The following is an 11,966-nucleotide window of genomic DNA, read 5'->3' as shown; positions in this document are numbered from 1 at the left end:
TACCACGCGGGAACATCTCCACTCGTCGTAGATCTCCTCTCTGATCAACCCTCGAGCGGTCATATCCATCACTGCCAAGCGATGTCTTCCTTGCATGACCTCCACGTTTATCAACAAAGATCGACGAGCCTACTGCCAAATATGCTCAAGCGCGAGGAGAACACCACTCTCTCGGGTAAGCACCAACCAATTGCTCGTCGTCAACCTGATGATCACCTCGTGGTCAACATCTCTAGTGATACTACGCTATGAAGCGAGCACTACCCGACACACAACAGACGACGGAAAGATAACACAACCTTCCTCGCTAGGACAGCAGCGATACCGCTCGCTGCTAGCGAAGAAGCATGAATACCTTCATCCGCCCACTGTGGTCTGACACCACAATCCACCTCACCCACCCACCTTCAGCGTCCTAACCTCACCATCCCACCCAAGCGCAACAGCGCCAGCCCACCCACCATGTCCATCCTCACCACCTTCCGCCAACGCTCCCCCGCCCTCTCCAAACAACTCGAACACCGCACCGCCGAAGAAAAACAACTCGTCCGCCGCCTCGACACCTTTCTTCTGGTTTTTGGATGCCTGAGCCAAGTCATAAAATATTTAGACCAACAAAACATCAACAACGCCTACGTCAGCGGCATGTCCGACGACCTCCACCTCCACGGCAACGAACTAAACTACTTCACAACCTACTTCAACATCGCCTACTGCCTAATGCTGATCCCCTCCCAAGTGATCCTGACCTACGTCCGGCCCTCCTACTGGCTCTCCGGCCTAGAAGTAACATGGGGCCTCATCACCGGCCTCATCGCCCTCGCACAATCCGCACGAACAGTCTACATCCTCCGTGTGTTCCTCGGGCTATGTGAGAGCTCCGCCTGGCCCGGCATGATGACGCTCTTCATGCACTGGTATACACCGCCTGAACTCGCAAAGCGGATGGGGTTTTACCACTCGTGTCAGGCTTTGGGATACATGATGAGCGGGGCGATGCAAGCCGCCATCATGCGGACGTTACATGGAAGCAACGGTCTCGCCGGGTGGCGCTGGCTCTTCGTCATCAACGGGGTTATCACCGTTGTGTGGGGCGCAATGGGTTTCTTCATGTTGCCGGATTTGCCCAATAAACCTAATCCGCGCGCCTTCTGGTTCAAGAAACGACACGCGGAACTGGCGATGGCGAGATTGGAACGGTATGGACGGGCGGAGCCGAAGAAGGTGAGTTGGGCGGGTGCGAGGCGCACGTTCACGGAGTGGGTTGTGTATTTTATTGCGGTGTTGTATATTAGTACTGTGCTTGCATCGTATGGGTACAATTACTTCAGTTTGTTCCTAAAGAGCTTGAGGAAAGCAGATGGCAGCCGTGTCTGGAGCGTGGAGGATGTGAACGTTATTCCTATTGGTGGTGGTGCGATCAATGTTGTCTTCGTGTGGATATGGGCGTTGCTTTCTGATTTCCTGCGGACGAGGTGGACGCTTATCGTGGCTCAGGCTTGTATTGGGTTGATTCCTGCTATTGCGATGTCGATTTGGACGAGTCACCCTGGTTCTGTGGGGTTGAGTACGGCGTACGCCAGCTACTTCATCAACTACCTCTGTCTTGGTACTGCGCCGCTTATCTTCTCGTGGTTGAGTGATCTGATACCACAGGACCCGGAAGCAAGAAGTTTGATAGTTGGTGTGGCGGTGGCGGGTTACTATGCTGTCTCTGCGTGGAGTCAGGTTCTGGTTTGGCCGGCTACACAAGCACCGTACTACAAGTATGGATGGCAGACTTGCATTGCGTTGTGGGTGCTCATTATTGCGATGACTTGCACATTGAGATACATCGATGTGAGATGGTTGATGCCGAAGAGAGTGGCTGCTGCTGAGGTCATTCGGGAGGAAGCCGCGGTGGGCAAGGCCTCGAGGGCAAGCGAGGATTCGATGCGCAAGGGGGTTGGCGACACGAGCATTAAGGGCATTGATGAGGCGGCTGTGGCAGTAAAGAGTGTTTGAATGATGTTCTGATATTGTTCGAGTTATGTTCAGAAACTGAGTGGAGCATGAGGGATATCCTATGGATGTATAAAATTCATATACATTCGATGCTGAACTACCTGAACACAAACAACGAACTGACACAGCACAATTGAGAACGACTATCTCGGAGTCGGGTCGAGAGATTGAGTGGAGCACGAAAGATATCCCATTGAATTATGAGAATAAGGTGCTTCTGATGCTGAACTACCTGGTAACAGATAACGAACCAACAAGCTGATAAGACATACACATTTCAACAATCACACTTCGGGTCATCAAATCCTGAGATCGTCATCGACGGGAGCTGTAGTATAGTATCGGTGACTTGACTTGCATACCGCGCCAGCTCCTGCTTGACAAGAGTGGCCCAGTCTGGATTGTTTTCACTCAAAGGCCATGTCCTTGCTTCCTCCGATGTAGCCATCCTCAATTTTTCCGCATCGACCCATTGCGGTTCCAGTGTCTCATCTGCAATCTGAATCTTCCTGATCAATTCGACCTGATCACCCCAGTTGATTCTTGGCTCTGGCTCGATGGTACTAGGAGGTTGGAATGATGGCGCGTTGGCATTGAGTTTGCTTTGGGCGGTGTCCCGGTCACGTCGTTTTTTGGTCTCCTCATCGTCGGTGCTTGTAGCAGGCAGGAGCCACCACTGAAACGGCTTTTTGTCAGAGGAATACAAATAGCTGTTGATGACTTTGTAGATCTTCGTGGGGAGCTGTGCACAGTAAGCACTGGTGACCCCCCCAGCACTGGCCAACCGGTTGTGTTCTTCTTTCGCATCAAGCCTGACTACCAGACTGCCGCGCTCAAAAACAGAGTTGACCACGAGTTGGTCACCGTGAACTTGCCAGAGACATTCGTTGGGGTGGGCAGGAACAATGTGATACAACATATCCCTCGGCTCGCTCAGTGGCCCTTTAGGTGCTATGACTTTTGTGACGACGTATGTCATCTCGGGAGGCATCACGAAACCACCTTGGGAAGGAAGCTCACGGCCATCGTAGTATGTTGGCTGTGGAGGAAACTTCTCTTTGATCTCCTGCATTGAGCCCATCGCTGTGACGAAGAACGAAGAGCGTAGTTCATCCTCCCGTTTCGGGCTAGGCGGACTTCGAGGAACCATGAATTTGGCGACCGTGGTAGCATGCACATGATCTCCGACTTTGAAGACTGGTACGGTTGGCTATAGCTTTGTGTAAGCCAATGAATGTATTGAGATAAGGTTGACTTACTTGTTGGTGGGCTGCAGACATTATGTGAACAAATCAAAGGGTCTGCCACTCTGGTGAGAAGAGGTGCAGCAAGAATTGCTATGCTCAAGGAAGGCCGTTATCAAATAGTGCGCAGAGATATTTGTTGAGATCAAGCAAATACTCGCTATTGATTGCTGCTTCCAGCACGACGCATTGAGGATTGACAAGCAGTACTGAATGCTTGGTTGTCGCAATACCAAGCGCGCAACATGTCAGACCAGTTGGCACCTTCTCGCCTGCAAGTCTAGAGATTTCCATCGGCGTCCTGCAACATCCATCCCTCCTCGACTTGTTCAGGAGTCATCTCCCAAGTCCCAATCATGTCATCTCCCAAGCCCTCATGCGATCGACCCGTCTCACCGTTAACGACAGTGTACCTCCTCGACCCATTCACGACAGTCCGATCCATGACGAGTCCGGCATCCACCTCTTCCATTCTAACTTGTGGTTTTCCATCTCTCACCTGAACCCTGGGTTGGAAGACGCTCACTTGGGCAAGATAAGATACCTGTGTGCGCAATAAACGATCGACAGGAACAAACATGTCTGCTTTGAGTCGAATGCTGCACAAACCACCAGCTGTGAACCCGGTGACAATGTAGGTTACCATGCCGCTACGATCATTTCGTTCGGGATCCAAGATATGAACTTCATCGCCTATTTGTATGGGTCGGCTGTAGCCATTGAGTTCAACGAGACACGGCGGGGGTATAGGGCCATCGACCTCGAAATCTTGAGCAGCTGTGTCTTGCACAAATGGATCTGGTTGGGCCTCAGGAGCCTGTGTGAGAGCCACCGGTGCTTGTTTGGCGTCCATCGTCGGCTGAGGCTGATCTGTCGTACCTCCTAGCCCCTGTAAAGGTGTATTTGGTTGAGGGCTCATTAACTGTCTAGACGCATGTTGTCTTTGTTGAATGGCACTGGATAGAGGCGCAGGGCTTTGATTGGACGTCGCAAAAGTCTGCGATGGCCTGTTGAACTGTAGGACGTGATTAGGAGGAGGTTTGGCTGGCGAACGATGTTGGTTGTTGAACGTCTCATCTGGCATGAGGTTGAGCACCTGTTGACGCACGGAGATCTCGCCATTGTTGTTGAGGTAGAAGTCATTATTCTTGTAACTTTCTGGTTGCTTCCCCATCTGAGTAAAGATATTCCTTCTTCCATGATCACTAGCTCGAACAACATCGCCGATTTGCTCCCATGATGGGTCGAAGGTAACAGGCTGCGCTGTCGCCGTTGGCTGAGTTGCTCGTTCTGGTGGTGGCCAGCTCTGCGGTTGTGGAAAAGGTTGCTGTAGAGGTGGAGGGGATGAGAGTACGTCCTCCATCGGAGAGGTTGCATCGTGCTCCTGCTGAGATGTTGACTGTCGCTGTGCGCCTCCGCGATGCTTGTGAGCATTCATCGTGTAATCTGGAGAGAAAGTTGACTACTAGTAGGTGCACGGTTGTGGAAGACGGCGGATTAGCGAGAAATAGCTGTGGTATATTTCATTTGCTAGTGCTTGTCTCTCAGGAGTGAAAGGAAACCTTACCAACATAGACGCTGAACGCACACGATAGAAGTGATTAGTGATCGCAACAGAGTGTGCAAACCTAGGTGTCATTCAAGTAGATTCTGTCATCGGACAGTGTAAGCTGGCAGTCTCTCGAGGTCAGAACTTGCACTTACTCCAGATCTGCTGGCAACCTCCTGATATGTTTTCGTGAGGTTAAGATTCTACGATGCATCAGTCGGTCGAAACCCAGTCTTGTAGCACGAGTAAGAAGTGGTTGAAGCTGTCCTAGAATAACTGCATAATACGGGGTTGAGAAAACTCCATAATCCTATGTACACAGCACGGTCGGTCGAAAGGTGTCTATCTGGAGCTGTCGTAGTTGATCATCGATACCAGTAATCGGGCTTGACGAAATCAGCCATAGTCTTTGGCTCCTCGTAGCCGTGGTGGTGGTGATCGTCGTGTGGGTCATCAGGTGGTCCGACGTAGGCCATCTTGTATACACTGCCACACTCATCGCATCGTTCGTGCGGTCGCTTTCGTGATACCTGGAACCATTAGCACGGCCAGCCTGTTTGGTACCAGAGGTGAAATTCGGGGCCTGCTTTTACTTACCACCAACCATCTTACGATATGGGAATCGGCAGGGCAGCCAGTGCAACCAACTTGCAGCTCATCTCCAGCAGATTTAACAACGATTGGGTCCTTGAATGTTCCTACATCATGCCCGTCAGCCAGAGTCCTTCATCCTGCCTTTACATTTCTCTTCCGCATTCATGCTCTGGTGTACGTACCGACTCTGTCAGAAGGCAGAGGCCTCATGTCGAAGATATCAATGCCCTGCATCTTTCCGAGGATTTCCAGACGTTCGAGACCAGTGGCCTGTTCAAGATCGGTGGGGATAGTACCGGGCTCAGCACCAGGTGGGAGGAGATCTTCTTCAGTCTTGATTTCTAGGAGCACATCCGTTAGCGTCAATTCCGGTTCTCGTCTGACTGCGTCTCGGGATCGTCGTAGGGTACTGAGTCCGGGTCGTGCATACCATCGAACTTGATAAGTTTTGCTTCTGGGTCACCAGGCTTGGGGTCATATTTCGAGGCGTCCTTCCCTGCAAATCGTCTGTGTCAGTGCTTGTCCTTTCACATCCTCCTGCTCATCAAGAAGCTCCTTGCCCAATTCGACGCGAAGTTGACGTACATCTCGGTGCCGCGACCGCGAATGATCTTCTGGGGGTGAAGGTAGAAGCCCGCAGCGGAGCACTTCTCGTCAAACGGACGAGACTTCGTGCTACTGACATGTTGAGCCGTGAGTATAGGTAAGGAACGTGGCAGAGCGGAGAGTCGTGGTTGATGGTGCTATACAGTCACGGCAGCAGCGCAGCAGGAGAGAATTAAGGGAAGTCACGTTATTGGCTGAAGCTCGGAGCTCTATCCGCAGCCTTGGCATTATCGTTCTACGGCGGCAGGTGGTCTGACCTTCACCTACCTTGACTGACTGCAGGAACGACATAATCAGAAGGCAGCGCCTGAGTCTGATTCCAAAAGTTGATCACGAAACATCACTGCGTTGATATCATTAGCTCGCAGCGAGTCCACCGACCATTACTCGATAGCTCCTGCCTCGATTACGGAAGCTGCTAGAAGCCTGAGGCAGCTTTTCTAAACCAGTCACGTGCCATAGTCGCGCCTTCTTGAATTATTGTAGATCGAAAGTCGCGACTTGCGCCTTCCTCCATCTTGTCACTACCACGCCTTCCACAGTTTAAGTCGCATCTCTGTCGAACGAGCAAGGAGGCAGACACGAAAGTCGCTTCGAGAATTTCTGTCATAGTTTCACTCGACAGTTGCGCCATCCACTGCACTAAAAAGCACCTCAAAAAGCCCTACAGAAATACACCCAAAAGCACACCCGCGCCACACCGCCCATCATGGCCAACTACCTCGCCTCCATCTTCGGCACAGAACAAGACAAAGTAAACTGCAGTTTCTACTACAAAATCGGCGCCTGCCGCCACGGCGACCGCTGCTCCCGCAAACACGTCAAACCCTCCTACAGCCAAACCATCCTCCTCCCCAACCTCTACCAGAACCCAGCCTACGCCCCAGGAAATAAAATGACGCCCTCACAGCTGCAGAACCACTTCGATGCCTTCTACGAGGATTTTTGGTGCGAGATGTGCAAGTATGGCGAGGTGGAGGAGGTGGTTGTGTGTGATAATAATAATGATCATTTGATTGGGAACGTGTATGCGAGGTTCAAGTATGAGGAGGACTCGCAGAAGGCCTGTGATGCGTTGAATTCGAGGTGGTATGCGGCCAGGCCGATATACTGTGAGTTGAGTCCTGTGACGGATTTTAGGGAGGCGTGTTGTCGGTTGAATAGTGGGGAGGGGTGTGTGAGAGGGGGTTTCTGTAACTTCATTCATCGGAAGGAGCCGTCGCCGGAGTTGGAGAGGGAGTTGGAGCTGGGGACGAAGAAGTGGTTGAAGGAGAGGGGGAGGGATCAGAGGAGTATGAGTAGGAGTCCGACGCCGGAGCCGACGAGGAAGAGAGGATAGAGTCCTCGCCAGATCAAGGTGGAAGTTGATGCGTCAAAGGTGAAAACAGAACATGGTATTCCTAAGCTTAAGGTAGAACCTGATGCCTCCGAGGCGAGGTCTGAAAGACATCCTACAACATCGAAGTCGCAGAGAAAGAGAGAACGAAGGAAGTCTGTCGAACGAGGGAAGAGGAGAAATACCTCATCCGGCAGCGAGCGCTGAGTAGGCCTCATTTGTGGCCATCGGTTCATTGTCTTGGAAACGGAGATTGTGTCATCATCAAATTGTGATATCCATGGCTAAGTACGGTTTGCGTGAAGAAGAGTTGTGATTGAAAGGTGGCCGTTAACGAAGAAACGACGGTCATCCGGCTCAGATGGTTTAGGAAGGCAATATGTAAATGGTCTGGAGGACACGATTTCGGCTTTAGGCATTGAGAATCGTGCCACGCGCTGTCAGCGCAATCTTAGTCCTAGCTGGAGTTCTAAAAGCTCGAGGCAAGGGCACCGGAAGGACGCCGTAGTTCTATGCAGTACAATTGTTGTCACATACACCAACGATGTTGCTTTTGCTCAGCTCCATGCTTCGGCAACCCTCAATTCCTTCCTCTTCAATTCGTGTCGTGCCCTGTCTGGAACCTGCCACGGGGGGCGTATGGGGTACATCAGTAATGACAGGCTCCCGAGTCCACTGTCTCATTCATATCGCGTATCGTAAAGTGTTTCACTCCTTCATGTTTTTCGTTTAGCGTCAGGAATATCGTATGGTAGTCGTCCATCAATCGTTCAACCTCATCTCAGGTTCTCGAATGGTCCAACCTTGAAGAAAAAGAGACACGTCGCAGCAATCCCAAGCAGTATGAGTATCGTGATCAGCACAATAACCCACCCACAACAGAATGCTCGTTTCTGCTTCTTCCGATGCCGATCCAGCCACGAGTTCCTGCATTGGTATTAGCTGTTGTGCCTTTCATGTGCGCTTCTCATTCTCACCTCTGTTGTACCTTAACCGTCTCCTGGCTCTTCTCCGAGTCAACCCTACTAACATCCCCCTTCTCCTCATCCATATGCACCGCCATCGAGAACCTCTTCCAGAAGGCCGGATCGCGTACCCCCGCCATCGTGTTCTTGATCTTCTCGAGTGTCTCTAGATCGATTTCGTCCGATTCGTTCTCGAGTGTAAATCTGATTTGAATGAGCATTGCGCGGCCAGCCGACGAAATAGATGGGTAAAAATACCAACAAAGGGATTTCAATAAATGGCCAGCTTCGCAGTAGGATTAATGAGCGAGTGAATGTACTGCTGCTGTCGCTGGTCTGTGTCGTGGTAAATGAATGGACGATGCTGTTGCGCAAATGAGTGAAGCACAACAGATCAGATTAGTCTTGGAATGTAAAGCACACGGCAACAACTACTGCCTCGTAACGAAAAGAATCAAGTGGCATGAAACAAAGAAGACGAAGGTATACCTGCCCATAAGACTCGAAACATGAGGAGGACAGAGAAGCCGAAGATGAAATCGTGAATCGCAAGGTCAGCCCTGTAGGATCGCATTGGCGAAGATAGACGAGGGTCCGGATCGGGCGTGTGCGATGCGCACCATGCGGCAAGCCATGTTGTGTTTCAGGGAATGTGATTCAGCAGCCAGCATAACCGTGATTCGTCTGTTTCAAATCCAAGATAAATCTATGCAGTGACGAGGGGTTTGGCAGCTCAAGTCGGGATTTCAAGGTCTTGTCCTCATTTTTGCTTGCTGCCAATCATCCAAGGCGTTCAAGGCGTCGCTAGATCGTTGAAATGCGCCGGGAGGCTGTCCAAGATTTCTTGGTTATGTACATTTGCGGATGAATGGTCATCCTTACACGGTTCAGGAGGGAGCTTTGATATTGATGTGGAGCTTCGGAGATTAAAGTGATCTGGCCAAGACAAGAGTAAGCAAACCTCGTTTGCGCTTTCCGTGGCAGAGCGTCCTTGAGCTGTGCGAGCTTCTGGGGTCACGACTCGTATTTCTGCAAACGTCAGCAAGATGATCTCGTTGATGATGAGGCTCTTCAAGGTGGTGCAAAATGCCTGTACAGGAGTATCAATCGGCTTGCCAGACTAATCAGACATAGCAAGCCTCATGCCGGCCGAACATCTGGCTGCCTGGGAGCAAGATTGCATTGAGCAACCAGCATGCCGCCCAGAAACAAGCCACTAGTCAATTAGACCACTGGCACCACGAAACCTCGACGCAGGAGACGAGGCGAAGACGCACAGATTCGTACGTGTAATCGAACACCTCGCAGAATGAGCACCGGTGCTAGATGTGTCATGTTGTCAAGACGTGAAGCAGGGTGGTTTGGCGTTTGAGCAGGATCTAGGGCGGAAAAACGTACGAGGAGCTGTTGTCCGTGCTAAAGTCTTTCACCTGTTTCCGGGAAGCGACCGGTTCGCTGCCACGTCCTCGCGGTTGCGACCGGTCCACCACGGCTCAGGGCAAGTGCGCGTGTATAGCAACTGCTTTCGCAAGAAAGTCGACCAAGCGGCCACTGCCTCGAACTTTCTGTCGATTGACCAACTCCAAGAGCACTTGAATCCGGGTCGATTGCGAAAGCCTGGGGCGCTCCTCAATACCTCAGATTGACTTGTCACGAGACCAGCATGGCACACATTAACCATGTACCCACGAAATACTGCAACTCATTGATCAACCGATCGTGCCTCTCGTATGATACTGAACACAAGCCAGCCTTCAATGTCTCGTAGCACTTCGAGACATCTATCCAACATGTCCGCTATGGCGGAAATGCATCCTGTCCTGGGAAACTAAGCAGCGATACCTCGAGCATAAGCCCACGCCAGTTGTGTTCCGATCTCATACTTCATGTGACAGAAGCAGAGGAGCAAGAACACCGTCTAAGCGAGAAAGCAGATGGCACATGGAAACATCGTTAGTCACATATCGACAGCTGGAGGCGCCCTGATAAAGCAGAGCATTGAGAGGGGAGGATCAGCTGTTCACTCAATTCACCATTACTTGCTACAGCGTGAGCTTCAATTGAAGCAATTCTGAAAACTCGACACATATCCCTTGGCATGACCTCAAGCTGTTCGTTTCTTAGAGGTCGTCGTCTTGTCCTTCGGTCTGCGCCTTCAGAATGATCCTATACATCGAACCATTTAGTCCTGTGCACAAGGTTCATCCACAACCATTTCAGGTCCATCCACACATACAATATGACGCACATTACATCACTCCCTCCAGAACTTCTCTATATGATCGCCAGAAATATCATTTCGACCGCAGATAGGTCGATAGACTATCAGCACAAAGGCAAATCGATATACAATCTCTACTACGTCAACCGCCAATTCAGCGAGATCGTCCTGAAAGTCTACTTCAAGGCAAGCAAGAGGGTGTGGACGCAGTTCCAGCGCAGGATGTTGTTGAGGACATTCAAAGAGCACGATGCTGTAGCAATGTTCCGAGTGCTCGACAGCCACTACAGGATTGGGTTGCACAGGGATTCCCCACGTGAGATCTTCGACTCAGTTGTTCAGAGGCATGGGCGTCATCAGGACGTTGCAGGGCGAGTTGCAGCGCTGACAGCGAAGAGGATAGAGCACGAGCGAGAATTACAGCGTGTGGAACAGGAACGTTTTGATGAGGCAGAAAGTCTTAGTGACGAATAAAGAGTTCCGGATACGATACTCAATAGCTCGGGCCACAGATAAGGACATTCAAGACGCAGAGAGCAGTGGCAGAGCTTGCCGAAGGCTCTGATGAGTGACGCAGGTTTGGCAAGATGATTTATTTGTCGTGTATGTCCTGCTCATCAGTGTGGATATTTCCAGGCGAGCGAGGTGCAATAACAATCTTCCGAGGTGGAAGTCAATTCTAGGCCAAGGACAAGGCTGATATCTTCACCTCACCAGCAAAATGTTTCAAGTCGTATCTTGTCTTCGAGCTTTTTGTTCTACTCCAACGCCTCCACCGAGAAAACTCGCAGGATTATCCAAGAAATCGCTTGCGATCCTCATATGATACTCCCCACGAGCTACGATGGTTCACATCACCGCCTTGCCCTCAGAAGTCCTGCGGAAGATCTTCAAAGAAGTCAGAGAAGATGACGATAACGATGATCCTAATCGACCTATCCCCCTTGATCCAGACCGCATTTCATTCTTCACCCTCGCATATGTCAATACTCAGTTCCGGTCAATTGCGCTCGACCTCCATCACAACGAAGATACCACTGCATTGTCACTGAAAGAACGCAAGCGAAAGGTTGCCCAGATGCGGGAGGCTGAGGCGAAAGCATATTGCACCAAGCTCAAGTATGACTACGATACGAGTGGCCTACAGTTCAACAGCGAGTTGCAGATCGCCCTACTCATCGCCAAGGAGTGCTCAACACATCGATGGAAAATTGTTCGGCGCGCTGGGGAGGTTGCATACGCAAGTATACAGGATGATTGGGAAGACGAGAAGCGAGAGGCGGTCTATAGGTTCTGCTGAGAAGATCGAGCAAGTGCGACGTCTTGCAAACACGGCAACCACGACTGAACTGAAGAAGGCAGGAACGCAATTGGGGTTAGAAGTGTGCGTTCGGATTTGCACAGAAACCAACGATACCTTCACTTTACAAGAAGGTAGGCAACTGAT

The 11,966-nt window shown here is 50.9% G+C and overlaps 5 protein-coding genes across 5 annotated transcripts; 3 read left to right on the top strand and 2 right to left on the bottom strand.

Annotated features, from left to right (window-relative positions):
• Window positions 1-462: 462 nt before the first annotated feature.
• Window positions 463-2,004, top strand: PMZ80_003001 (uncharacterized protein; the record flags this gene model as incomplete). The annotated part of the gene is made up of 1 exon (XM_064871430.1): window positions 463-2,004. The coding sequence occupies one exon, from the start codon at window positions 463-465 to the stop codon at window positions 2,002-2,004; it is 1,542 nt and encodes a 513-aa protein (XP_064733883.1).
• Window positions 2,005-2,281: 277 nt separating this feature from the next.
• PMZ80_003000 (uncharacterized protein) lies at window positions 2,282-3,284 on the bottom strand (the record flags this gene model as incomplete). Its single annotated transcript, XM_064871429.1, has 2 exons — window positions 2,282-3,214; window positions 3,264-3,284. The coding sequence occupies 2 exons, from the start codon at window positions 3,282-3,284 to the stop codon at window positions 2,282-2,284; spliced, it is 954 nt and encodes a 317-aa protein (XP_064733882.1).
• A 244-nt stretch (window positions 3,285-3,528) lies between these two features.
• On the bottom strand, window positions 3,529-4,686 carry PMZ80_002999 (uncharacterized protein; the record flags this gene model as incomplete). The annotated part of the gene is made up of 1 exon (XM_064871428.1): window positions 3,529-4,686. The coding sequence occupies one exon, from the start codon at window positions 4,684-4,686 to the stop codon at window positions 3,529-3,531; it is 1,158 nt and encodes a 385-aa protein (XP_064733881.1).
• Window positions 4,687-6,706: 2,020 nt separating this feature from the next.
• On the top strand, window positions 6,707-7,336 carry PMZ80_002998 (uncharacterized protein; the record flags this gene model as incomplete). Its single annotated transcript, XM_064871427.1, has 1 exon — window positions 6,707-7,336. One exon carries the CDS (start codon window positions 6,707-6,709, stop codon window positions 7,334-7,336), a length of 630 nt encoding a protein of 209 aa, XP_064733880.1.
• Window positions 7,337-11,363: 4,027 nt separating this feature from the next.
• Window positions 11,364-11,819, top strand: PMZ80_002997 (uncharacterized protein; the record flags this gene model as incomplete). The annotated part of the gene is made up of 1 exon (XM_064871426.1): window positions 11,364-11,819. One exon carries the CDS (start codon window positions 11,364-11,366, stop codon window positions 11,817-11,819), a length of 456 nt encoding a protein of 151 aa, XP_064733879.1.
• Between the last annotated feature and the right edge of the window lie 147 nt (window positions 11,820-11,966).

The sequence above is a fragment of the Knufia obscura genome (assembly GCF_036327395.1).
Source record: "Knufia obscura strain CCFEE 5817 isolate CBS 148926 chromosome Unknown scaffold_2, whole genome shotgun sequence".
Classification (NCBI taxonomy): Eukaryota; Fungi; Ascomycota; class Eurotiomycetes; order Chaetothyriales; family Trichomeriaceae; genus Knufia; species Knufia obscura.
Note: the sequence above shows the minus strand (reverse complement) of the source record. Positions and strands in the feature narration are given on the sequence as shown.